This window comes from Dicentrarchus labrax, unplaced genomic scaffold, assembly GCF_905237075.1.
Source record: "Dicentrarchus labrax unplaced genomic scaffold, dlabrax2021, whole genome shotgun sequence".
In the NCBI taxonomy this organism is placed as follows: Eukaryota; Metazoa; Chordata; class Actinopteri; family Moronidae; genus Dicentrarchus; species Dicentrarchus labrax.
This window is the reverse complement of record NW_026136707.1, coordinates 11,022,112-11,049,594: the sequence shown is the minus strand read 5'-3', so window position 1 is coordinate 11,049,594 and position 27,483 is coordinate 11,022,112. Positions and strand designations below refer to the sequence as shown.

Below are 27,483 nucleotides of genomic sequence, written 5' to 3'. Positions count from 1 at the left end.
TGGAGGGGGGAGGGAGGGAGAGAAAGAGAGTAGAGGAGACACCGGCATAGGACGTGAAAAGCCATCCAGCCGTTGGACGGGTGAGACGCTACGAGACAACCAGAAAATAGGAAGAATAGTTAAGTTAGAGTAGCCTCCATTAACGGTTCGGAACAACGACGGCTGTTAAACGTTAAGTTCAAACGGTTGGATGTTACCCAAGATTTAAAGCAGCTGGTTAGCCCTGCTATCACTTTGTAATTAAATAGGAATTAAAAGTGGGTTTTTTCGTGAAAAGTGAAAAAACTATAAGCTCAGTTTGACTCTGGATTTTCCTCTCTTTTTTTTTGAGAGTCGAGAGGTTGGGTTGAATTTCAGTGGGACCGGTGACAAGCTGTGATTTCTTCTTTTTTTGAGCGGGACTCACCTGCTGGGACTTCTCTCCTCCAGACTCTAGACCGGCGGCAACACGGGGCTTTTGTAAAAGAAAAAGAAAAGAAAAAGAAAGAGACACACACACAGCTGAGCCTCTGAGTATCTGAACACCAGAGGAGGAGGAGAGGGAGAGTACGGCAGGCACAAAGAGCGGAGAGCATCCAGAGAGGGGAGGAAGAGGAGGACGGGACGGGAGAGAGAGAGAGAGAGAGCGGTGAGGACAACAACGGGGACCACAACAGAGAGCATCCCTCTTTAATATCTGATCTCCCCTCCATAAGCATCATCTGAAAACGGTAAGCTTTTTATATCAATGTTTGTGTTGTTTTTGTTCTGGTGTGTATATATGTGTGTGTATATATATATATATGTGTGTGTGTGTGTGTGTGTGTGTGTATGTGTACATTGAGATGGGGGGTGGGGGGGGATCGGACAAAGAGCAAGGGAGCCCCATGACATCCGTGTGTATGCTGTAACCTACAGCTGGCTAAACAAAGAAACCGCTCTATTGCAATGATTTACCCCCAATCACGCTGTTTCTTCTCTGCTTCATGTGTAGGGATCCTGAACGCTGTTTGTCCACCATAAAGGTAATGCATGCTTATAGATATTTTAGATTTATATATATATATATATATATATATTTAATTGGGAGAAAGGGGGGTGGTGGTTGTGATGGTGGTGGGGGAAAGTCCCGTTATTGTTTTTTGATTGGCTAATTAACATTTGCATAATTGTTTTACCAGAAGCAAGTGGAGCCCTTTGTCATCAGGCATGGGCAATAAATACTCAAAATAATCACGGATATAATCTTTATATTTATTTAGATTATTGGGGCATACATTTTAAAGCACATATTTAAATAAAACATTTTTTTTTTTTAATTCTTAATTTCTGTACCCTAACAACTATAAATATCCTAATACTATAATAAATTCAATTAATCTAATATCCTAAACATAAGCTTCGGAGGGAATACTACGAATATTAGAGTTTTAAAATACAAAGTGTAGTGTAAGTAAATTTGAACTCATTATTATATACCACAGACATACCAAAAGCCACTAAATGAATATTTTTAGAATCATTATTGTGACAAGTATTGTATTATTGTCCACTTCTCCGGCTGTAACCTAAAGACTCACCCAGCATCGGTTGCTCTTCTCCAGGGATACCTGCTCCTGATCTGTTTGCCCCTCAGCCCCTGCAGTACCCAGTCGTCCTCTCCACTCTGTCCTGATGAAGGAGGCAGACGCCATCAAGCTGTTTGTGGGGCAGATTCCCCGGAATCTGGAAGAGAAGGACCTGAAGCCTATCTTCGAGCAGTTTGGCAAGATCTATGAGCTAACTGTGATTAAGGACAAATACACTGGCATGCACAAAGGTAGGTCTCGCCATTATAACACATCCTAAACCTACACAGTCAAAAAAAAAAAAAGACAGATAGATGGACAGATTGCTGGATACTAGATAGATAGATGTGTGACAGTAAGGCAGATAGATGGGTGGATTTTCCAGCGCTGAGTGTCACATGTCACCATGGAAACTGTCACACCTGCTCTCATCTCCATCGCCTGTTAACACTGCAACGTGAGCTCATGAAGAAAGCCGAACAAACTCAGCTACTACACGTACCCCGTGAATCAAAAAAGTCTGCTTGTGCCAGAATTGACTAAGAAGAGTACTATATAAAGGTGTGATGAAGTTTAAAGTTTATAATATATGGTATATAGAGTTGAGAGCTTCTTAATGGTGTCAATGATTAGGAAGCTTTAAATATAGGCAATATTGGCCCCTTCTAACAATAGGTAATAAACTGCAGCAAACACACACACACACACACCCACCCACACACACACACACACACACACACACACACACACACACTGACCTGGGGTCCTGTGTGTTATGAGCCAGATTAGGCTGTATGCTCCAATCAGTGTAATGGGCCTGTAAGCCTGGGTGACACAGGGGAAAGAATCTGTTGTTTTGAGAATCCCCACGGCCACAGTAAGCCCTTCTTAAAAGCAATGAGATGGACCATAAGATGAATGTGTGTCTGTGTGTGTGTGTCGTGTCCCTTCTCTTATGTGCTCATATGTGTCTTGTCTTTCTTTGTGTATTTTTCTTCCATCTTACGGCATTATGTTGAGTCATTCTTCACATGTACACTCTGTGTGAATGTTTCCGTCCTAATCGTCAAATCTTGTCTTCTTTACTCTGAATCTACATTAGTCTGTCTGAGATGTCACCGGGATGCTAACCTGCTGCTAATCTTGTTGTCTTAGTGCTGGTGACAGGTGTAGTAAACAGCTCTGGCCAGCCAGCTCTGCTACCTACCCCTCCCTCACACACACAGACACAGGTACAGCACATAGGAAAACAGAGGGAGTGTATTTGGAGTGATCGTGAGGCATGCATAGTGGTTGGTATAGGGCAGGAACCTGACTGTGCCCAGCCTGTAAGGCCTTGTTAGCCCTGCGCACACGTCTGTGGTGCTGTCATGTGTGCTGACTCGTGCCGTGACGTTCTGAAATGTGCCGTGCCGTGGAGTGTCCCTCTCTGCTCTAGAGTGCATCATCATGGTGTTGTTAAGCTTAGTTTGCAGTGCATGAATATATATATTTTTCCATCCCCTCGCACTGTTAGCCTATAGTCATAATTCAGGATAGGTGACAAGTAACCAGGGAAGACATCAGAACAGGAGACATTTAAATGATTTAAATGGTGTGTGACAGTGTGTGTTTTTGTAGGGGGTGATACAGAGACAGATACAGAGAATGACAAATATTAGAGCTACTCGTTGACCTTTTCTACCTTTACTCCTTCCACTTCTTCTTCCCTCTTTCTCTGTCTCTCTCTGTCTGACAGGATGTGCGTTTCTGACGTACTGTGCGAGAGAGTCTGCACTGAAAGCCCAGAGCGCTCTACACGAGCAGAAAACACTACCCGGGGTAAGTACACATCCCAAACAGACACACACACACTCCTCCCCAGACAGCACACACTTATGCAACAGTACACACAAGCTTGCACATGCATTCATATTACAAAATCCCCCTTCCCCTACCTACATACACAGACACTGCCATCTACCTTGTATACACACACACACACCACACACACACACACACACACACACACACACACACACACACACACACACACACACACACACACACAGTGGCCACACATCAGTGTATGTCTGCTATTGGAGGTTCAGCTCCCATTAGTAACACAGTGACATAACTCAGCAGCCAGCAGGCGTCTTGCTGCTAAGGACAAACACTCCCTCTCACCGGAGACACATAGGGCACTCCGTGAGCATTATCATCTCCATTTCTCTATCTTTCTCTGTCTCTCCATCTCTCTGTCGGTCCCTCCGTTACCCTCCGGTGATAGCTCCCGCCTAGAGAGTGTGTGTAATTAATGTGGCCGTTCCCCTTTGTCTCATCCCAGTCTCCCTTAGTCTCTCTTGTGAGGGATCGTGTGATGCGGCTGGGCCGGGGTAGGACACTGTTCATTATGGATGGGGCACTGCGCGAGATCTGTGTCTGTCTCGTAGGCTGTACCTCTCTGTCGCTCCCTCTCTCTATTTTCTCTCTCTGACCTGGTTTCCTCTGCAGTTAAAAACAGATTTTTTTACAGTATCTGTTTTGGAACATTTTGCATTTATACCACATTTAATTTTTTTATGCCGAAAAGTAGTGTGCACTACTACCCAGCCAAGACAGAGTGCTGTGGAAGTATAGGATGTTTTGTGGAGATGACATTTTCCTAGCCTTATCTAAACTCTGATATGCAGCAGTTATAACAGAATGGTGAATGTACCTTCACCGTCTCTGAGCCTGTCTATATCTCATTCTCTCTGTGTCGCACTGCCACTGATCAGAGTTTCAGTTCTTGCACCTTCTCTGCAAGCTGGGGTGTTGATAAGATCTCTGTGAGAAAATGGTTGGAGGAGAGCCTGAAGAAAAGACGTTGGGGGAGGGGAAATATTCTGACACACACGAACACAAATCCCTGCATACATACATATTGCAACCATGCATGCTTTCTCCATGCAGCTGGGGAATTCGTACATACACACGTACAGCATGTCAGTAATGACATTAATCCAATTAGGGCCTACTAAGGAGTCTGACCTTTCTGAAAAAAAAATCACCTCTCCACAGTCTACTGTGTCTTGTCCATCTCTCTCCCTCTCTCCCTCTCTGCTGTCCTTTGTCCTTTGACTCACCCCCCTGACTCTTTTCACTGTGTTTTACCTTCTCCTTTCCTGTTTATGACCTCGATAACAAGCTCATTGCAGGAACAGATAGTTGCATCCAGATAAATTGTGATGAATATTCTGGACACACGGAGGAAACATTTGCCGGGAGGATACTCATTAGCGGTACAGATTTACTAAAGAGCCAGCACACAACAATCAGAAGCACCACTCCCCTGAGGAAGGACTAGTGCTGAAATGAGGGTGTGGCTGTCGTGTGCTGGGTTTTCAATAAGCTTGGACTGTTAATGAGCAACATTACTGTTTCTGCGTGTGGCTTTCCTCGATTCTGAGTATCTTGCCTTCCACTTTGAGGTTTATATGGAAGAGATATCTCTGTCTCTGTCCAGTTTGAGACATAAGTCTTCAGAGTAAAGTATTCACTAGAATTTGGAAAATGATTCAATGAAGATCTTTCAGAGTTCAGTGAAATGATTGATGAATAACAGTAAATGGAAGCTATGTACCTAGTTTTCACTAGTACTTTCCTTTCTTTAAAGCACTCAATGTTTCTCACTCTTTTGGTTAATCACTCTGGTATGTTGACTACTGTATGAGTTTGATATATTATTTTAAAAGATAAATCAAAATTAAATTTCTCCAAATCATTTCAAAGCATAATTTTGGTGGTTATATTTTAGCTTGAAGGCCACTACATGGTGCAACACGTCCCCTCACTGTGTCTTCTCCCAGGTTTAGCTCTGCTATCACTTTACACTACCTGTCTATACCCTTTCTCTATCCTGTGTGTCTTCCTCCTCCTTTTTCCCCCTCTCTGCCTATTGCCTTCTGTGACAGGATTCAGGAATGATTTCAGACGACTTCTCTGTCTCTTTCACACACACACTCCCATTGTCCCGTTCTTTTCTTTCCCTTAGAATTGCTTTTTCATCTCTTCCTTATTCCTCCTTTTATCCCCCCACAACTCTTCATGCTTTCCCTCATTCTATTTTATCTTTTTTTTCCTCAAATCCCCTCTGTCCTCTGTTCAACTCCTCCCCACACATCCCCCAGTTTCTCTGCACCAGTAGAATATTACAGAATGTTCTCTTTGCTACCCCCAACCCTTTCATCGCTCGCTCCTTTTCCCTCTCTAAAATCTCTTCATGGTATCCCACTTTCATCCCCTCTTTTCCCTTCCTGCTGTCTTATACTCATTTTTTTCCCTCACTGCACACTCACGCTTCCTCCTCGGATTCTCATTTCACAGTCATTTATGGTAACCCTTCTTCTAAGTCCTCCTCTCCACGTCAGTCCCTCTCTCTCTCTCTCCGTCTCCCTCTACCACCCCCCTCGCAGTTCCTCTACCCCTCTTCTCATTTCCCCTCCTCTTGATTAGTTGACCCTTTTGACCGTTTCACACCCCCATCTCCTCCCTCTCCCCGTCATCCCGGCTCCACTTGTTAAGCTGCGTGATTAGTTTCTCACAAACTCATTTTCATAGTCAGATCGTGGGCTCACCGTGGGGCAACGGGGGCTGAGGTGTGTGTCCATGTGTGTGTGTGCATGCGAGGGTGCTTGAATCTTGGGATCGCTCTTAATTGCGGGTACTGGCAGAACGTCAGGCACCTCATACAACTTTAATAGAACTGTAGCATCACACAGTCATATAGATGTGTTTCTCTTAAACCATGGCCAAGCAATTAAAAGGCTAGGTGACAAGTCCAGTTCTACAGAGTGCTCTTGCTTCTGTCTGTCACTCACTGATGGGATTTAACGCTAATTTAACACTTCTTACCAGCCAGTAGGGGACTGAAAGGAAGGCGACAAACACACAGATGCAGAGAAACTATACCTCAAATGTCCCCTGCTAGATTCAGCACAGGCTGTAGACATATAATGAGAAAAAGGACAGAGGGATTGAGAGAAAGAGAGAGAGAGAGAGAGAGAGAGAGAGAGAGATAGAGAGAGATGAACAGATGGCCTTATCAGAGTGTCCTGCGCCTTGTGTTTAATTTGGACACAGAGAGGGAAAGAGAAGCACAGAGGGAGCACGAGATGAAGAGAGGGAGAGGAAGAGAGTTACATTATATTAGTCACAGTGGCAGAAATTTAACAGTGGAACTTCTAGCAAGTCCCACTGTAGTGCACAGATGTTTTGGTGTATTAGATGTGGTACAGAGATTCCCACTGGAATGCATCCACATAGAAGCGCTCATGTTTTAGCTGTTGCATATCAGCGCTAATTTGCAATTGAAATTTTTAATTCTCAGTCACATTGGTGTGCAGGGGTTGCTCCAAATGGGAATAATGAATAAGATATGCAACGAGGTAAATCTGTGTCATTTTTGGTTTGATGCTTAATTAAAAGCATGTCCAATATTGCTAAGTGAGTGAATAGGACAGGAAAAATTACCAGGTAAATGATACAAATAAGAATCCATCAACAGCCATCAAAAAGTTACACCCATGTATTTCATTAATATATACATTAGACACATAGGAATATATGTTGAACCATAGGCTCTTGTCTTGTTAATACAGAGGGCTGGTGGCAGTAGGCCAACAGCATGTGTCCAAGCCCAAGGTCAGAGGTCAGGGCTCAGCCTCTACTCAACAAATTCAGGGTCGCTGTATAACTTTCTCTCCAGGAGAACCATTTGAAGAACATGACACCCTACAAGTGCAATGCATTTGACAGAATACTTATCTTTGGCACTTATAATGCCTTTGGATTGAATATTATAACATCATTAGCCACTATATAACCACTATAGCCACTTTAAAATGATATTCGTTCACAATCCCTATCTTATATCATTGACAGTTTCTCTGTATTTAAGTAAAGAGGAACAGCTACATTTTGTACTCCTGATAACAAAGAGGACTTAAACTATGTACATCCAAGTTTAGTCATTTTACATTGTCATTTATTTCTAGTTGTTCTCATAGCCTTCCTCACCTCAAGGACACTCAGACACACTGCACAGAAAGATTTTGCATACTCACATAGACCTTTCAAAAACGTACAAATACACACTTGTGCTCACACACACACACTGAATTCACAGTAATCATTCATACAAAACTGTCCTTGCTTTATCCTAACCGCCCCAATCCATCCTTCCTCCCTCTCTCTCTCTCTCTGTCTCTCTCTCAGGCCACACTTAACTCGCAGCCTGTTCAGATTTTAACCTCATACCTCCCTCCCCTCTCTATCTATCCATCGCTCTATCTCTCCCAAGGCTACTGCTGCTGTATTTCCTCCCCTATCTTTCCCCTCATCTTTTCCTTTTGTTCTTTGCGGTTGATATCTCTCTCTCCATTTAATCTGCACTCTCTTCTTCCTTCGTTTATCACTCCCTTCATCTTTGTTCTACTTCAAACACAAGTGTTCGTACATAGACACATACATGTATGCAATCACACACACAAAAACACTCAAGCACATCTGTTTGGTCACGCTGGCATCCGCAGATCTCAGTGTAGGTGAAATTAAAGTGTGATAAGCAGCTTACCAGGTGTGTGTTGTCATGCTTCACTGCTCTCCAGGCAGCACTCTGCTCCCTGTTCTTTGATTAGAGCCAAACTGAAGCCTACACACACACACACACACACACACACACACACACACACACACACAATTAGTCATACACACATTGTGCTTCCCATGACACACTTCATCCCTGATGAATTATTAAAAAGGCAGTAGAAGCGCCACAGGACAAGTAGTTAACAATAACTGATACAGCAGAAGATCGATACACTTATGAAAAATATAATAAAAGTTTATAGTAGTGATATTGATTTAATGCATATGGTATGACAGCCTTAAACCAATAAATTGGAATAGTTCCAGGTTTACTGCTGGATCATGCAAACATGACAGGAGCTGTTATGTATTTTATTGAGCGTGGACCGGAGAGAGAAAGAGTGAATTCGTTATTTATGTCCTTGGCTGAAAAGGCTATATTTATTTGCATGCACAGTATGGTCTCTATATAGCTCACTAGTAATTCCTGTGTTACTAGTGAGTATTACATCACTTAATTCTTAAAGGAAAGCCAAATATGTAATAGAAAAACATTGCTTATCACATGAAAAATGACATTTTGGTTCACAATCCAAACTAGCTTGTCCCTTTAGTATGTGCAGAGGGAATGACTGTGAAGTTAGGCACCATGTTTTTATGTGTCCATCATCCAGTGCTTGTAGTTTCTGTTAATCAGATCAACTCAGGACGTGTAATGTGTGCATGTTGTCTATGTTCTGTGTGTGTTTCCATGTGGAATCTAAGATGCCTGGCAGGCAGCCTCCCTATGGGGCAAAGCTATGATGAGCAATTATCCACTAGGGCGACTTTGTAGGCTAATTTAGCATATTTATGTGGTCAGCAGCACTGTTTACTATTCCCCTTCACTGCTTACTGCTGCACTTTCAATTTAGAACAGACCCCAGCTACCTCTCTCATTCTCTCTCTCTTTCTCTCTCTCTTTCATTTTCTCTCCGTCTCTTCCTTCTTTGCCATCCCCCTGCCTCTATCTCTCCCCGCCTGATGGGGTTTGTGATGTGTATCGCTCCCCCCTCCCTTGTGCTGCTTCTCTATTTTTATCCTCACTGTGTGTGGGATGGGAAGGGAGTAGAGGGACAGGTGTAGAACCAAGTGTGTGTGTGTGTGTGTGTGTGTGTGTGTGTGTGTGTGTGTGTGTGTGTGTGTGTGTGTGTGTGTGTGTGTGTGTGTGTGTGGAGTATAGTGAGAGGAGTATAGTGAGAGGAGCCAGAGAAAGTGATACAGAGGGGTGTTGGTGTGGGGTTGTGTACAGCTAAGACCAAGGGGGATTTAGCTTGTTTGTTTTAAACAAAAGTCCCTGCCGTGTGTGTGTATGTGCGTGCGTGTGTGTGTGTGTGTGTGTGTGTGTGTGTGTGTGTGTGTGTGTGTGTGTGTGTGTGTGTGTGTGTGTGTGTGTGTGTGCGTGCGTGTGTGTGTGTGTGTGTGTGTGTGTGTGTGTGTGTGTGTGTGTGTGTGTGTGTGTGTGTGTGTGTGTGTGCTTGTATGTGTGAATGCATTTGCCCATGCAACATGGACAGAGAAAGAGTGCCTGCCTCATATTTCACCACAAAATTGAGGCAGAATCTAATCATAGCCTCATAAAAGCCTGACCCTGGAGAGCGCCTGCCTCTTTAAGGCTTGACACACGCACACACACACACACACACACACACACACACACACAGAGGAACATTTGTATCTTTGCCAGTTTCAAAATTATGTTTGTGTGGACACATGATTACCAGGTTATGTGATTGTTCACTGCCAAATCTGTGTCTCTCAGATGCTGAGCTCTAAAGTAGCCCAAAGTTAAGTTGAGTCCATATCACACACCATCTGTTTTGTAAATCCAGCCAGCTACAAAAATCTGCAGGGCCTAGTTTTCACATTCATAGAATGAAAAGAACGGTTTAGTTGCAATTATGAGTCATCATTATTGCATCCGATGCTGGCCTGATACGTGCTTTGTACTCGCAACTTAAAGCTGGATTCAAATCTTAAGTGAAGCACAGCATGGGCGGCTTTAGTGCGGCCATTTAAATCCCGGATTCACACATGGCTTACTGCAAGCTGCACACTTAAGGTGATGAATTTGGAAATCAAGGCATGTCCAGTTATAAAATCTTCATATTTAAAATGGACTTTAAAGATAGATATTACACACTGACATATTTTAATTTGAGTGATTATTGTAAGCATTCAAGGAGGGTGTCTTTCATTTATGTATTTGGGGTTTTAAAGAAGAAAACAACTGCCAGAAAGCAGAGTGTGCCAAAAAATCACTTAAATGCACTGACCTTAACAGATGCCCAGATCTCAGCATTTGCACTTGGATAGGGGTTTGATCTTTGAGTAGTGTCACTGATGTCCAGTGCCAGATGATATGACAAACATCCCTCTTTTTTTCAGTTACTGTAACATTCACCCTTTAATTTCCATTGCCAAATACAGATCTTATTGTGCTTGGGAACAGGAAAAGATTTTACATTCAACTAAAAGATGATGCAGATGTAGCATTATTTAGTGTTTGCACACCTTAAATTGGTTGAATAGCATGAGCTCAGTTAACCAGTGAAGAGGACTGCCAGATTATGTATTAGTCAGAGTTGAATCCTTGATGCAGAAATTGACAAAAAGTCTTACATGTAATGTCACACTGTTTTCTTCTTTTCTATAAATTGGCTGTTACTCAACACAAATAGGTTACTGGAAACTAGATTTCAAGTGAAACAAACAAAAAAAAAACTCTGCAATATACATTATAAAAAGTCAGGGATGACAATGGCATGTTTCATCTGTGAGATTGTTGGACTAAATCCTACATCTTGCAATCCAGACACCTTGTCTCAGCATGTAAATTTATATGTTTGACTCTGCACTGAGATGGACGTATAGAGCAGGGCCCATGCGAGGGGGACTGAATGAGTGTGTGAATTCGACTGAATGAAAAAGGGGGGGTTAAGAGTGGTGGAGGAGGGCCATGAAGAGGTTTGGCATGAATAGGGGTGTATAGACAGGGAGGGGGTAGGGTGAGACAGGGGAGGAGCAGAGGAGGTCGGGTTAGAGAGAAGGAGGAAACAAGACAAAAGTTTGCCATAATGAGCGTGGAGGAAGGGGCAGACGGGTGGTGTGTGGAAGAAAGGGGTTTTTCTGGGTGGTGGAGGAGTGGGAGGGAGTCAGGGCGCACTTCTGTCAGTTTAAACAGAGACATCTGTCAGAGGGGGCCACTGGTGTGTGTCTGCATATGTGTGTGTGTGTGCGTATATATATGTGTGTGTATGTGATTAGTCGGGCAAAGGGATGACAGGACTTTAGCTGCACCTGGGGTGTAACCTCTGCTCTGAGGTCTCCTCTCTAACCACACTTCAACCTGCTGTCAAGATAATGGCCTTTTCACAATGACCATAGGGCAAAGCTGGAGCTTTATACCACCAAATCACACTAAATAGATCACCACACTTCATAAGGCTTTTTCCAACGACAGAGGATAGGAGAATAGGACAAGAGGGTTTGTGCAGCTTTACCGTCTTTGGTTTGTTGAGTTGGGCCTAATAATGCACTTTTAAGAAGGAATGTGGGCATGTGCAGAGTAAATTGAAAGGATCTGGATTTAATTTTCTTCTTCACTTTGTGTGTATGGTTTATAGCCATAGTCCTGTGTATGGAGTGTGTGAATGAGTGTAACTCAATATGAATACTAATATGCGATACTCAAACTACTTTCTTTAAACCATGAAGGGAAATATCAACAAGTAAAGATGTTACTAACTTAGTTAGTAGAAGACAACAGCAGGATAATTTAATACAAGGATCTTACTGTCTTAGAACTGATCAGCCAAATATTTATCATGTTGGTAAGAGTTCAGCCTAACATAGGACATTTTAGAAATTGTAAGTATGCCTTTGATGTTCCCCAATGGAATAGAAACAAGGGTATTTTTACTTTTGATTAAGCCTTTATAAGAACATACAGGTAATTTGCATATTTGTCTTTCCGTGATCCTGCACTGTAACTATCTGAGCATTCAAAAATGTGTCGCTGACGCTGTAGTGAATGTAATCTCAGTGAATATGAGACTTTTGCAATCATGAATTTGTATGGCTTTACGCAGCCTTTTTAATTCACCAGCTCATTTCCCAAAGGACTTACACTCCCTAAAATAGAAAGAAGGTCCAAGTGCATAGGTCTAACAGTTATCCGCTATAGTGCTGTTGGATTATGTTGGACTAAATCCAAAGGATCAAATTTCAGTGAGTGCTCCAGTGCTGCTTGCAGAATGTTCTCATTGGGGTTTGACAAAAACAGCATAATATTATAGGGATCAACAGGGTAGTTAGTTCTGCTTTATGCATGGTTTGATACTATTACTATGGAGAGTGATAAAGACAGACAGAGAAGGAGAGAGCGAAGAGAATATGTTGATAATCCATGCTCCAGTAGAGAGGCTGATGAAGGGTTAACTGACAGATAAAGTATTGAGTGGAGGAGAAGCAGGGCAGGCTTCTCAGGTGTGAAGAATGGAATGAGAGAGACAGAGGAAGGAGGGATGAGAGCAGGGGGATGGGCCGCTCAGGAGCTTGTATTATGGTTGCAGGCCCCCGTTGCCAGGCAACGGAGCTGAGCGAGATGCCAGGTTGCTAGGTAACCTGGGGGATGCAAAGCCTAGCGTGGTGTGATAGAGAAATGAGAGAGAGATGGGTTGGAGTTGTGCTGCTGGGCTGCTCCACCTTCCCGCTCACACTCTGTTTCTCACATCTGAATGTCTTCATCCAGCTGTGAATGAGAGCCGTAAACTCATCAGGGAGCCACAGTGTTGCATTTTGATATCCTGCCAGTTTTGTTGAAATGTAAACACACTTAGTATACAGTGCAGTATATAAAAAGAACGTTCTTCATGGACTATTTGTGCACGGATGATATACGCAATAGAGCTGATATATAGATGAAACATTGATCATGTGATCATTTTGGTTATCATTTTAAGTATGTAGATAGTACATTCGTTTGTAGGGCTGCAACTGATGATCATTTTCAATATCTATACTGTACCAATTGTTTGGTTTATAGAATGCCAGCAAATGACAAAATATCTAATGTGACAGATTAAAATTTCTTGGTTTTTACAACCTACTGGCATAGAAGAAAAATGGAAAATATACATGCTTGGGATTTTTTTCTTATTATTTCTTTTTAAGTCTATTGGTAAAATTGTTGCAGATTAATTCTGAATCAACTAATTGATTTAGCTGTTTCTGAAAGAATCAGAACATTCTAGCTGAATAAATGTCCCTACCTGCATCGGATCATCATAACCATACTATTGGCTCGCTGTTGTACTATTATTTGTCTTGTGTCAGTACGTTCTAAAAACACCAGCAGTCATACCCACAATTTGGGCTTACCATCATCAAGCTATCCAAGCAGAAATATTATAATATTTAATTTGTAAATATTGCTAGGATAAAACCATGTACATGTACAACAGTAGACTTTTCTATCCATACAGTATCTTTTTTACATGATTTTGCGCTAAATGTGTTTTTAGGTAGTCCAGTAAGTGTTTTGTAGTGTTAAAAATCAAGGCTGAATTATATTAAACATTCATGTAGTTTTGTGTAAAACAATGTTTTTTAGAGAGACAAATATGTGGTGAACAGTACGGCTATTTAGCTCAATTTTGGTTTTGCCAAATCAACATAAGGGTTCACTACACTGATGATAATGAGTTTGTAGGCCTGCAGGGCATGTTACAACAATGATGGAGAAAAAAATGAGTGGGGAAGTGAATGAGAGAGAGAGAGAGAGAGGGAGAGAGAGAGGAGGGAACGGATGGAAAAAGATAAAAAAGCAGAGATGCCCGTGTCATCAGGCAGGGTGTGTGGGGGATTATGGAGTTGAGAGTGGAAAGAGGGGAATTGAGGATGGGGGAGAGGGAGAAATAATGCTAGATCGTGGAGAAGGGATAAAAATAGTTTTCCTTTCTTGTGCACTCTGGAAATGGACATCTGAAATTGTGTGGATGGAGTGTTCCAGAGGGAGATTGAAGGGGGAAGGGTGTGTGTGCATTTGCGCGTGTGTGTATGTGAGGAAGGGAGATATGAATAGAAAGTGTTTGTGTGTCTGTACAAATACACACACACACACACACACACTTTGTTGTCATGCTGTGCACCATAATCAGTTTTATATTTGTGTTTGCTGGAACATTTATGGAATATTGCCCCCCAGTGTTTCGATGGCATAAAAAAAAAAAAAAATCAAAAGCCCAAAATGATAACATTGATTCAACACCATAGTTTAATCCATGTTCCAAATTGTGTATGTGCACACACATTTACATACGCACACTTCCCGCTACCCTCATGATGTAGTGCAATGGTTTGTTCCACTGATTTTGCGTAGGAGGGGGAGGGGGTAGAATACGATTTGATTGGATAATCCAAGGATTTAATATCCCCTAATCCTGGCACAATCCTCTCTGCATTACTGCAGGGAGTAAGATTAACTGTATGTTTGTAGTATGTGTTTGTTTCTGTGTGCGCAAAAGGGCGGGTTCTCTGGGAGTGGGGAAAAGTAGTGTATACTGGGTGTGTGTCTGTGTGAGTGTGCATATGTGAGTGACATGTACTGTGTGTGTATTTGTGTTGGCACCACAGCATGCAAATGGAGCTGTGTTTGCATGCAGGGTTTGGTCATGCGTGTATGAGTGGACGTGCCTCCACTGAGTGCGAGTGGTCATGCAAGGTCACACACGATCATATATCACATATCTCGTCCTCATGCATCGCCACGCTGCTGCTCACATATATATACGAATTTCGCATTCCTCAGAGATACAGAAACTCCATCTTTCAGCGAGGACTTCTTAGTATGCACCAGGACGGTTCAAACCACGCTACATTATAAAGCCAGCTCCTTGTACGTGCGCACGTTTGCAGATGGTTACTGTTGATTAAGTCTTAATTGGAACGTGAGTAATTAGAGGATAATTTGACTTGAAAGGAGCGTGTGGCTGTTCATGTGTGTTGGAGTAAAGGAATAGAGAGAGTGAGACAGAGTGGAGTACAGTGTGACTGACTAGCAGGGACTGTACTTTATTTGCATTTTTCTCTCAGGCTCAAGGGAATTTTAATTACTCTACTACAATATAGATTCAGTTCCTTCACCTTCTCCCTCTCCTTCACTCGCTTGGAGCCAAATCACACTTACTTCTTCCTGTGGATACTGCCCACATCTCTACATTATTCTCATAAATTTTCTGTCCTGTTCATTTCCTTGTTCTCATACATTTTTACTAATGCTCAATGTTCGTTTCACCCTTGTAACATTTACTCAGAGAGAGATGGAAAAGATGTCGAGCAGGATAGGATGAAGCCAGCAAAGCGCTCTCCAGCACAAATTCTTTGTTTACCCGAAGAGCACAGCAGTCGCCCTTGGCAACCAGCATCCTTGTTTACCTACCCAGTGTGCCGTCATATGATTGCCATGACAACGAGATGGTTGCCATGCCAATTTTCCGATGCCATTGTGTTGTCTTTGTAGAAGCAGTGTGCACCTCTCACCTGCTGTCTTGTGTTGAGTTTTGCTGGTTTTTCTCCATCTCCTCGGATCCTTCCTCTCATCTGTCTTCATGTATTATTTGACATTTATATTTTGTGGTTACTTTAAATGATTAAAAGGTCAGTGCAGTTCAAACACACACACACACAGAAACTGATAAGCATCGATTGATAAACTGTAGTTTGGAATCATTAGGTGCTTCTGTTCAGTCTGTTTTACAGTCACAGAGATGAGCTTGAATAGGACTAATGAAGGAAGAAATGGAAAAGGTGATGGATGGATAGAAGGATAGATAAAGGGTTAGTGGACACAAATCTTGCTACAATCAGCCTGCTCTACAACACAGCCTAAAATCAATGAACAAGACGGGACTGATCGATGAGTTGATAGTGCAAGATGGATGACAGCGTGGATGGACAGCAATAGCACCAGGGCTGGGATATGATGGATGGATGGATCGACAGATGGATGGATGAACGGATGGATGTATGGATGGATTAACTGTGTGAAAACTGTATGGGCGGTGTGTGTGTGTGTGTGTGTGTGTGTGTGTGTGTGTGTGTGTGTTTTCTGCAAGTTTATGTTTATGCTGACAGCTTGAGTCGATAAAGGTGTGGGGTTAAAAATGTACATCACTCCTTCCTCTACAAGACCTTGTGTGTCTGTGTGTGTGTCTGTGTTTTATGTGAACGTGCGTGCAGATGTGTGTTTGCATCTATGTGGGTTTGTGTCTGACTGTGTGTGATGGCCTTGCCTTAGATCAATAGCTTTGTGGTGACAGCTAAGAGCTGATTAATCAAATGTATGGACCAGTCTCTCTCTGCTCTGCCCTCTCCTCAATTACCAGCTTCATTACATTGCCTTAACACCCCACTGGGACCTTTCTCCATTCTTCCTTCTCATCCCCTCCCTTTCCCCTCCCTCCCCACCCCTTTTGTCATCTTCGTCCCTTCCCGTCCCCTTTTCCCATCCTCTGTTCTTCCCTCTGAGTGTTTTCTCTCCTCCCTTTGAGTAACATAGATGTAAAATACATGTAATTCAGCCACTATTGCTAGAAATCACATTTTGACTGGCAGTGAGACAAGGAATTAATTAGCACATTTTACGCTTTGTCGTAGCAGAGCGAGGAACTTCAAATCTGAGCCTGACTGATAACACTGTTTACTAAAAAAAAATATAAGGTGGTTGTTTTGATTTGCGGCATTACAAAGCTTGGATTGGAAAGTCCAGGAGGACTGTGTCTAAACCACAAGCATTTTTTTTCTTTCTTATTTTTTGGCTTTGCTTTTGGTATCAATGTCACTCCCTTCTTCAACCCCCCCATCTATTTTTCTTCTCTCTCTTCCTTGCACTTCTTCGCTCTTTTCATCGCCATCGTTTTGCAGCCCTTCTCCTCCCCCACCCCATCCCTCTGGCATTAACACTCTGTCTCATTGCCTCAGTGCTATGACTAAGCACTGTGTGTGTAGTATGTTTTTGTGTGTCTTTCTGTGTGTGTGTGTGTGTGTGTGTGTGTGTGTGTGTGTGTGTGTGTGTGTGTGTGTGTGTGACAGACCTGTGTGTCTATAGATAGTGTATGCATGGAAGGGCCATTCAGAACATGTGTGTCCATGCATGCATGTATTAGCACTCGAGGCGATGGATCTCTGTAGTCGTGACATTTTTTAGACAGAGCCAGAGTCACGACTGAATCACGCCTCACTCCTCCCTCTCCTCCCTCTCTTTCTCTTTCTATTCTTTTTGAATCATCCTCTCAGGGGCAGCTTTGCTTTCATCCACCCACTCTCTGTCTCTCTGTCTCACTCCTCATGTAATGCTTCTTTTTCCAGCAATTCCATTCACTCCCTGGGTTCCTCTTGGCCTTCCACCTGCCCTTTCAGTCGGTCGAAGTCAGTCGGGCTCCCCCAGGCCTCTCTCTCTGTGTCTCTTGCTCTCCATCCTTTTATTTTTAGCTGACCTGTTCCCTTCACACACTTGTCATCTCGTTCCACTACAATATATACACCCCCCCTTCTCGCTATCTCAATCTACTCTTGTCCCTCATCTAATCCGTGGTTCTTCTGTAATCCAGATCAACTGGCCTGCATTCTTAATCTCGTCACTTCTCAATCCCCCCTCCATTCTGTGTGTGTGTGCGTGTGTCCGTGTGTGTGTGTGTAACAGAGAGAGAAATCAGAGATAGTAAGGTTGAAAGAGAGCAGCAGAGTTCAGACGCACCTGTTACCTGCTAACCTTGATTTATCAGTGATTAAAAGACACATAACCCAACCCACACACACACACACACACACACACACCATCAGAGCAGTAATTAAAGTTTCAACATTTCTTTCAAAAGAATTGTAACAAAATAATTTATTAATACAGACAATGTTCTCCAATGCTATTTAATGGAGGCCAGTTGGTCCAAATAAGTTGATGTGTTTTGTATTGTTTAATATCTTCCACTAGTTTCTCATTTTACTTGTCACTATTTTGGACTAACCAACCCTGGCACATTTACAGAAATGTTTATTCATGTGCATTGCATTATAGAATAAAATGTTTACTGTAAGTGGAATCAATCCTAAAGAGATATCCTCTGCTTAGACAAATGGAGAGAGACTTGCTTATTTTGACCATCTGTGTTGATTGTTTTTCCTCAGATGAATCGGCCAATCCAGGTGAAACCAGCTGACAGCGAGGGCAGAGGAGGTGAGACATGCACTTAAACATAGTTAAACACACACACACACACACACACACACACACACACATTCAGTAAGACAGTAAGAAGGGTAGGTGTCAAGTTGGATCAGATAGAGTAGTCAACAGGGTGTGTTTGGCGGCTTACTTGGACTCATGCTTTCAGTAAATACACACATACACACAGACACACATTCAAATCACACTCCTTCCACTCCCCTTTTGCATTACCATTCTACAGTCAATACTGCCCCCTGGTGGACAAAAATGGTAGCTTCCATAGATAGATTGTCTTATTAACAGAGATGTGACAGAAGTTGATTTTCATTTTCTTCTTTCTCTGGTCTCCAGAGGATAGGAAGTTGTTTGTGGGCATGCTTGGAAAGCAACAGAGCGATGAGGACGTCAGAAGGCTGTTCGAGCCCTTCGGCAGTATAGATGAGTGTACTGTGTTGAGAGGACCCGACGGCACCAGCAAAGGTAAATTGCGTGTAGTACATATGCTCATGCGCACACGTAAACTACCATATTTCATGTAGTTGTATTTCTTATTTAATATATATATATATATATATATATATCTGTGTGCTGTAACTGACTCTGTTTTGTTCCAGGGTGTGCTTTTGTAAAATTCCAAGGACACACTGAAGCCCAGGCTGCCATCAACAGCTTGCACGGGAGCCGCACAATGCCTGTAAGTTGCATGCATGAAATTACAAATGATTGAAAACACACACACACAGCAAGCACACGCTACATAACATCTGTATGGTCTTCCAAAGACATGTATAAAAGTCACGTTGGAGAGCTTTGGTCGGGTCCTGGCATATCCTAGCTATAGTATATCCTGGGATAGGCCTGAGTCCCATTTGACTCATCAAAGGGATTAAATGGATAGAGAAAATTAATGAATTAATAAACATGGAGCCCAGTCCCATTAACACAAAAATAAAATAACATATAAGATCACTTGTAATTGCACTTGAAACTTAACGTCTGTCGCCATCTTTCACTACACAGGGAGCGTCGTCCAGTCTGGTGGTGAAGTTCGCTGACACAGAGAAGGAGCGGGGGCTGAGGAGGATGCAGCAGGTGGCCTCCCAGCTCGGCATCTTCAGCCCCATGACCCTCAACTTCCCCGCCTACAATGCCTACACACAGGCGGTCAATGCACAGGCAAGCAGTGCACGCATGCACAAACACTCGCTGCACTACACACGTACACACACTAAGTTTGTAAGGGGAGTGCTGTGCTTATGAAAGGATGTAATAAGTTTGAAGAGGCTATCAGTGGTCTAATTGGGGGTAATGTTATTACACAGACAACAGAACATACGTCATCTGGCATTAGCTTTCCCGCAACACACAACCATTAACCCACTGACTCAGGACATAATGGCCTTGTAATTAGATCTCTATTCATCTGTTCCTCCATCACTCCCTCTCTCTGTCCCTTCCTCTCATTTTTTCTGCCTCTTTGTCTCTCTCCCTCTCTTTTTCCCATATCCATTTAACTGTCTCTTTGTCTTCTCTCTCTCTCACTCTCTCTCTCCCTCACTTTTTTCCCCTCTTCCTCCTCCCCCTCTTTTTCTCCATCCCCTTCCTCTCTCTCTGTTTCCTTCCCTGTCTACAGCTTGTCCAACAGCAGGCCCTGGTTGCCCAGTCAGCGTACTTGTCTCCTGTGGCAACAGTTGCTGCCGTACAGATGCAGCAGATGGCAGCGCTCAATGCCAACGGAATCATTGCCACACCCATTACACCCATCACGCCGTCTTCGGGTAGGCTTACACATTTTTGTTTGTATTTTGTAAGATAATTGCATTAATGATTAATCATTTTTAAATGATTTTGAAAGGGTTGGAAACAGGTTTAGTTATGTAGACGCTTTAGTGAAAGAGCTGCAATGACAGAGACTCATTATCTGGGATGTGATCCTTGTTCCTAGGAACAAACACTCCACCAACTATTGCAGCAACGCCTGTGTCAGCTCTGCCACCAATAGGAGTGAATGGTTACAGCAGTGTGCCAGCCCCCACCAATGGGCAACAAGCAACAGAAGCACTATACACCAATGGTGTTCACCCATATCAAGGTATTTTGATAAAGACACAGACGTACAGACTACTGCAATACAGACATTAAACTAAACAGGGAAAGTCCAAGATTTATTAGCACATTGCTTTTGTTTTTTCATTCTCATTGTTTTTCTATTTTCTCACTCTCCAGCTCAGAGTCCTGCAGCCTTGGACCCTCTACAGCAGGCGTATGCAGGCATGCAACACTACACAGGTTGGTGTATGGTCAGATTAAAGTGCTGACCAGATGTAATTTTGGTCTGGATTATCTAAATAACCTCTAGCTAACTGCATAGTGTACAGTATACTCTATCTGTAACAAACCATCAAAGAGCTTACAACCACAGCACTCACTGGACACAGCAGATAAGGTTTAAGAGGCACTTTACTCTGTCAAAGACAGGCGTATGAGGCATGCAAACAAAATCAGCAGGCAGCTTAAATGCTCAACAACTCAAGATGACATGTGACAAATGCTCACTATATGTATGTACTACTGGGAAAATGAGCAAATAGGAAACAAGTGTACAGACAAGTCACTAGAACAGAAGAAGAAGCTCGCTGAATGACACCTTCTCCCTGTGTGTTGGGATGGTATATATATAGATATATATAAAATGGTTTCAGAAACTTATTGAATATCACTTCTGGTTCAGTAAGACACATTTAGCCTTGTTAATAATAGATGTCAGTGTCCATTTAATTGAGTTATCAGAAATGAATATTAATGTGCAGCTAAGGAGGCAGATCATGCAGTAGGTAAAATCAGTATCCTTATTTAACCTACTGAAAATGTGGAACAAAGACGTCCATGTGTCTGCTTACAGTTTGACGTCATCATTTCAAGGGTAGAAATGTTTCAAGGGCAATTGATTGATTTAATTTTGTTACGATTTATCTGATTATACTGTGACACAACACACACATTAATGGCTTCTAATAATGTATTCATGATTCATACCTATGGAGTAATGGGGGGCTGCAATGTGTGCATACAAGACTATGATCAGCACTGTCATTGTTTAGCAGACTTACTACATTCGACTGTTAAAGTTAATAGTTTTCACCTTCAGCAGGAGACATTTCAGTTCAAACAAAATGACTCTATTGGACACTGCCATGTTGCCACCTGTTGTTTTTAACCAATCAGATTTTGTTACTGTCTCTCCCAATAGCGGCGTATCCTGCTGCCTACGGATTGGTCGGACAGCCGTTCCCCCAGCAGCCAACACTGGTTGCCCAGCAACACCAGCAGCCCCAGCAACAGCAGCAGAGAGAAGGTGATGTGACTTCCTGTCTGTCTGGGGCCACACCCCTCTCTCCAATGATCCTATTTAAAGTTGTTTATCACAAGGTTTTTACAGCCTGAGATCATTTATCACACTCTGCCTAACGTCTATGTGTGTGTATGTGTGTGTGTCTGTCTCAGGTCCAGAGGGGTGTAACATCTTCATCTACCACCTGCCTCAGGAGTTCAGTGACTCTGAGATGCTGCAGATGTTCCTGCCCTTTGGCAATGTCATCTCGGCTAAGGTGTTTGTTGACCGTGCCACCAACCAGAGCAAATGCTTCGGTGAGACACAGAGATGGGGGAGAAAGAGGGAGGGAAAGGGGAGAGCAAATGTATTAGAGAAAAGGAAGGACAAATGAAAAAGAGAGGAGGTGACTTTGTGGAGGATAAGACAGTGTGTCAGATTAAATTTTGTATCTTGCTTAAGTTGAGACAAAGGAACGGCGCTGGGCGTGGAAGAAAGGTTCAATTAAAATAACAACTCTTCTTTTTCCTTCTCTTTCAGGATTCGTGAGTTTTGACAACCCAGCCAGTGCTCAGGCCTCCATCCAGGCCATGAATGGCTTCCAGATCGGCATGAAAAGACTGAAAGTGCAGCTCAAAAGGCCCAAAGATGCCAATCGCCCGTACTGAGTGACAACTGAGAGGAGGAAGAAGAAATAAAGAGAGGTGAGGTGGTGATGGTGGGTGACACGACAAGAAGAGAAGTGAGGTGTTGTATGTTGGGGGAGCAGGAGGATGATATTAGGCTAGTGAGAGAGAAAAAAACGTGGAGAAGGTAGCGTTAGCTTTGACACTGAGATGCTAATTGGTACTGGTACAAAGTTAAAAAGCTTAACATAACATATCAGTATATATACAGTAAGTTGGGTTACTCATATGAAAGAAAGCAAATTAATCAACTCAGGAAAAGTGAAAATACTAAAATATTGTATTCCTTTTTATTTTCTTTCACAATCTTATTTATTTTCTTTCCTGCTGTTTTGATCTTTTCCTGAAACGGCAACTTACCTCACCCAAGATCCTTCAGTCCAATCATAATTCACGAGGACCCCATCGCTATGGCAATGGTTGCCTAGTGACCGATAAAGCCCCGACCCCCCCTTCCTCTCGCATTGTTGTAAGTTGATTGGTTGGCCTGTGTTTGGGTTGCTGTGGCGATTGATTGCCTGTGTTGGTTGCCCTTGGCAATTTTTGTTCTGTCACCTCGAGCAACCAGCCATGCGTTGACCTGCATGTCCTGTTGCTGTAGTGACCACAGACTGTGTTTGGTGCATTGTGACTTTATTTTGTATTGACCTGTGCACATACTGATCAATAACTGTCAATAGCCAGGACTGTACTCAGAATCAATTGATTTAATTGGATATTTGATACACTTAATTATTGAATAGTCATTTGATAAATTCAGTAGCTCGTTATTTTTTTGCAGCTTTGTTTTTGATCAGTTTCTGTAGTGTTCTGTTTGGTGTCATTATTATTTGAACAAATTGTTTGGGTAAAGTAGTGAGCGTGGGCATCTATGTGTACATATGTGTCTGTGTTACACTGTTAGCGTGTAATACAGGAGTGCATAATCCTTGTTGTACTGGTGTCTGTATAGAGAGGTTTTCCAGAGGTTTCCATAGGTGACTGGTGGAGAAATGTAGAACAGCACTAGCTTACTGCAAAACATGAAATCATTTTTGATGGGAAAAATTAACACGCCATTATGTATTTATGCAACATACAACAATGGCAGGCCATGTTGGACAAGAAATGATAATGCAGTACAGGAGATAGAAGTTTAAATATGGCTTCAAAGTGGTCCAAAACATGGGCCATACAGGTTAGGACAGAAAAGAACAGAAAAGGCTGAGTTTAATGACAAAAGCACACTAATTTTGGGCGAGCATGCATTTTGTTGAGCTGTACTCTGATAGGCTGGGTTTTATATTCCTGGATTCTGATTTGTTACACTGTTTGATGTGGCACTTTAGTTTTTTGCTCCTTTGTTTCTCTTTCTTGGTCTCTTTTACATTTTCTATCACTGCTTTTGTGGTGTTCCCTTCCTCTTCCCTTCACCGATCCCCTCCTCCTCCGGTCCCCTTATCTCCTCCTACTTGTTCCCCCTTTCTCTGTCAAAGTCCTTCTTCGCTTCTCTTCATCCCAACCTCCTCTTTCTATCTCTCTAGCTCGTGTTTTGAGGTAAAGGGTATGTGGTTGTTATGGTGGAAAACCAAGTGCCTCTTGCTTATTGGAGAACAGCCTTCAACTATAGGAATTCTGGGAGAAATATAACACAGAGAGAATAGAGGATCTCTTTAGTTTCAGGTAAATTCAGTCCTTCACAAACCCTAACCTTTACCAAAGAGAAGAAAATGTGTAGCTGCTGTCAGGCCAGTGTGTGGACGCACAGTCACATGGCAGCACACATTATAAATAAAGGATTCTGTTTCTATTTCTAGACAAACCTTTACATAACAAATCCTTGTGAATAATAAGAAGGTCTCTTATGTCTAATAGACCTATCTGATAACAACCACTATTTGAGCCCTTGAAACTGCTGCCCCTTACACCAGCCAGATTAAAATTATCACCCAGAATTTCTATACTGCAAATGCCAGAGAGTGATGCATGTCGGTAGTAGTGTTTGCTTGCCATGATCCAAGACACACGAGTGCAGCACACACTCATAAAGTCACACACATAAACACATATGCCCAGACACTGGAGCTTTACTAACACACGCACACATACGCATACCGCCAGACACACACCTCCAATCACACAAAGAACATGAATAATGGATTTTCACTGTATTGAGTTGCATGACCCAGACACTGTGTGTGTATGTGTTAAAGCACCATGATTTATTGCTGTTGAAAGACAAGAGCTTTACAACTGTGAATGATGCCTTCTTGTTTTAACTCACCACGATGAAACTGAGACAAAGACAAGCTCAGGTGCAGTTTGCTGCAAGATAGGAGTCCAAGTCATGCCTACAAGAGTTTTGTTTGATGGGAGGAGCATGTTTGACGAGATGTAAAGATCAGACAGAAACATGGAGCTCCAGTGTATTTATAACTTTGCTCTCTAACATATCCCCCCCTCCTTCTCTCTGTCCCTCTCTCCTTGTGTATGTATCACTCCCTCTACCCCCCAACTCTCCCTCCCTTCACAGGTGACCTTTCAGAGTCCAGCTGAGATGGAATCCCAGGGTTCATAGTGCTTTCAGACTGTCTGCTACCTTTGAGCGTCCGGAGAGTGCAGCCAAACACACACACACACACACACACACACACACACACATACTTACAATGACACACTCATGCACTCTAAAACACTGAACCTCAAACGGTGCAAGGCTGATATACAAATGTACATAAAGTGCACAAACACACACACACACACACACGCACACAACTGACAGTCACATACAAACACACACGGTTCACACGAGTCAGTAATCTTACCCATACAGCCAAGAGCTTGGTCTGACCATGGTCTGTGTGGAGTTTGCCAACAGGGTGTTTAGTACAGTTATATGACTCATACCAAGCATGTATGGAAGGTACTGATGAAAAATGCTGATATATCACTTCAATAGACTTTAACGTGTCTATACCATGTCTATTACATGACAAATATAGAGGGGCCGATGTTTCATAATAAAAAAAGAAAGAAAATACAAAAAAGACGACTAAATGAGTAGGTTAGAGAGACTTTGGAGAAAATCCTAATGACCTGTAAATAATTTAGTTTACAAAGAGCAGCATTTAAAAAACAATAAAAAATGCAAAAAGAATACTACTTTAGATAAACACTGAACAGGACACAGCGACATTATTATTATTATTATTATCATTATTATTATCATTATTATTATTATTATTATTACCACTAGTAACATCATCGTCCTCATAAAGGGATATTACATTCCAAATTGTAAAATGGGAAATCACTAACCTATTTTAAATTTCTACTTAGATTTTAGGTGAAACTCGGGGGAGGGGGGATTGCACTTTTATTCGGGAGGTTTTAATATTTGAGCTATTTTTTATTTATTTACTAATTTATCAATTATTTTGTTTATTGGGAGGGAAGGGATTTGAGTGGGTTGCAATATTTTGATTTTAGAATTTTCTAGAGAAAACCTTTTGAGGGCCTGTTTCTGTCAGACTCTTGCAATCGAGTAATTATAATGTATGTATTAATTATTACAGCAATTATATTTATTTCTAATTTATTGAATCCTGTTTTTGATCCACTCTCTTTTTAAGTTAAAATAAAAAGTATCATACTAAATGTCCTAATGTGATTTATTAAGCGTGTAAGTGTTTGTATGTGTGTGTGATAGAAAAAGAGAGTGAACGCAGAAATGAGAGCGCACATCCATCTTCTGACCAGAAGGGGGCGTAAGTACAGAGCATGTAACCAGAGACTGAGAGTGTTTTCACCCACATTAAGCTGATGTGCCAGGTTTGTTATCTCCTGTATTCGTTTATGGGAGTAGTCTTCTTATTTATCAGCACAATTAAATGCTGTATTGGTTTTTATCTTGGAGAACATGGCTCCAGTGAACTCTCTTCCCTCTGGGAGAAATTATTATAATCATTAAGTTATTTTTCCCTTCAGTTGATCTCGGTTCAGTTTACCAAAAGAGAAAAAATAAATTAATTTGATGTGTGCAAGTGCTCAGGCCAAAATGAATTATCGCTGAGTGTGATTATCTAATAAAACTGTATTTGACAGGGTTCACCAAATGCAGCTCACTTCCATACACATATTTCAGTAACGAGGGATCAATCTGAAGTGTGTACCAATATTGATTGAGGTCAGCAACAGACAAAAGCTTTGAGGATTAGATGTGATTCATTGTGAAGCATTTTCATTGATGGTAAATATTAATATTAAAGTAGGGCTGTCACAATGTCAGGTTTTCACTACACAATTATCTTGGCCCAAAGAGTTCATATTAATGATATTCTCACGACATTTTGTGCGTTTTGTCTCTTTTTTAATGAATTACACTGAAAATATGAATGTGGGGAGATTGTCTGTAACCATAAGTGTACAAAAGAGTCCAAAAAGAACAATTACACTGATTATGAACCACAAAGCAAGAACAGAACATCATCATATGTGTATTATTACCATGATATCAGTATTTCATTCTTTAAATATCAGTTATCGTCAGTATATTATAATAGGAGTATACAGCACCCATTTTAAAGTTTAATTCCACAACATTTCTTCAACTTTATAAAGATGATTTATGAAGCAGTTAGTGGTAAGAAACCTACTTTAATGACAAATGGTTCATGACTGACAACAGTTGGTTAATTTTTTAAAACAAATCGTGACCCTTTGCCTTCTAGAGCCACTCAAAATCTCCCATGACCCCACTGGTGGGTTGAAAACCAATGATATACTGATATAAGATCACAAAGCTTCTCTCTGGGTAGTGTCTGCTTTAGTTTTATAATGTCATATTCCAAAATATAATTTAATTCATCTGTTATTCTTTAGATGAATGTCAATTAAAGCAAGATCCAGTTGTTACCATTCAGATGACCTTGTCCCGTCTCACGTGTGCCAACAGTTACTATCGAGCTCTTTTACAGGCTGGAGGTTAGTAAGACCTTAAGTCACTATGTACATCATGTCTGCCTGTAACCCTTTACATGCTTGTTTTATAGTTCATGGGTCACAAGG

The 27,483-nt window shown here is 41.9% G+C and overlaps 1 protein-coding gene across 2 annotated transcripts; it reads left to right on the top strand.

Annotated features, from left to right (window-relative positions):
• The first annotated feature begins 28 nt into the window (after positions 1–28).
• Positions 29–26,073, top strand: LOC127367586 (CUGBP Elav-like family member 3). Of its 2 annotated transcripts, none has more exons than XM_051407565.1 (15): positions 29–710; positions 974–1,004; positions 1,584–1,798; positions 3,286–3,368; positions 18,381–18,429; positions 18,772–18,900; positions 19,035–19,114; positions 19,441–19,596; positions 20,054–20,198; positions 20,393–20,512; positions 20,647–20,709; positions 21,671–21,775; positions 21,925–22,068; positions 22,292–22,455; positions 24,950–26,073. In XM_051407565.1, exons 3-14 carry the CDS (start codon positions 1,654–1,656, stop codon positions 22,417–22,419), a joined length of 1,347 nt encoding a protein of 448 aa, XP_051263525.1. In that variant the 5' UTR covers positions 29–710; positions 974–1,004; positions 1,584–1,653; the 3' UTR covers positions 22,420–22,455; positions 24,950–26,073. The 2 variants fall into 2 exon arrangements, with proteins under 2 accessions (XP_051263525.1, XP_051263524.1); XM_051407564.1 differs by having other exon boundaries at positions 30–710; positions 20,366–20,512.
• Positions 26,074–27,483: the final 1,410 nt, after the last annotated feature.

What these genes read in the sequence shown, in the direction of transcription:
- LOC127367586 (XM_051407564.1), top strand. Translation starts at nt 1,654, where the DNA reads ATGAAGGAGGCAGACGCCATCAAGCTGTTTGTGGGGCAGATTCCCCGG. An exon ending in ACCCGACGGCACCAGCAAAG is followed by an intron (nt 18,901 to 19,034) that starts GTAAATTGCGTG and finishes GTTTTGTTCCAG; the next exon opens with GGTGTGCTTTTGTAAAATTC. An exon ending in TGGTGTTCACCCATATCAAG is followed by an intron (nt 20,513 to 20,646) that starts GTATTTTGATAA and finishes CTCACTCTCCAG; the next exon opens with CTCAGAGTCCTGCAGCCTTG.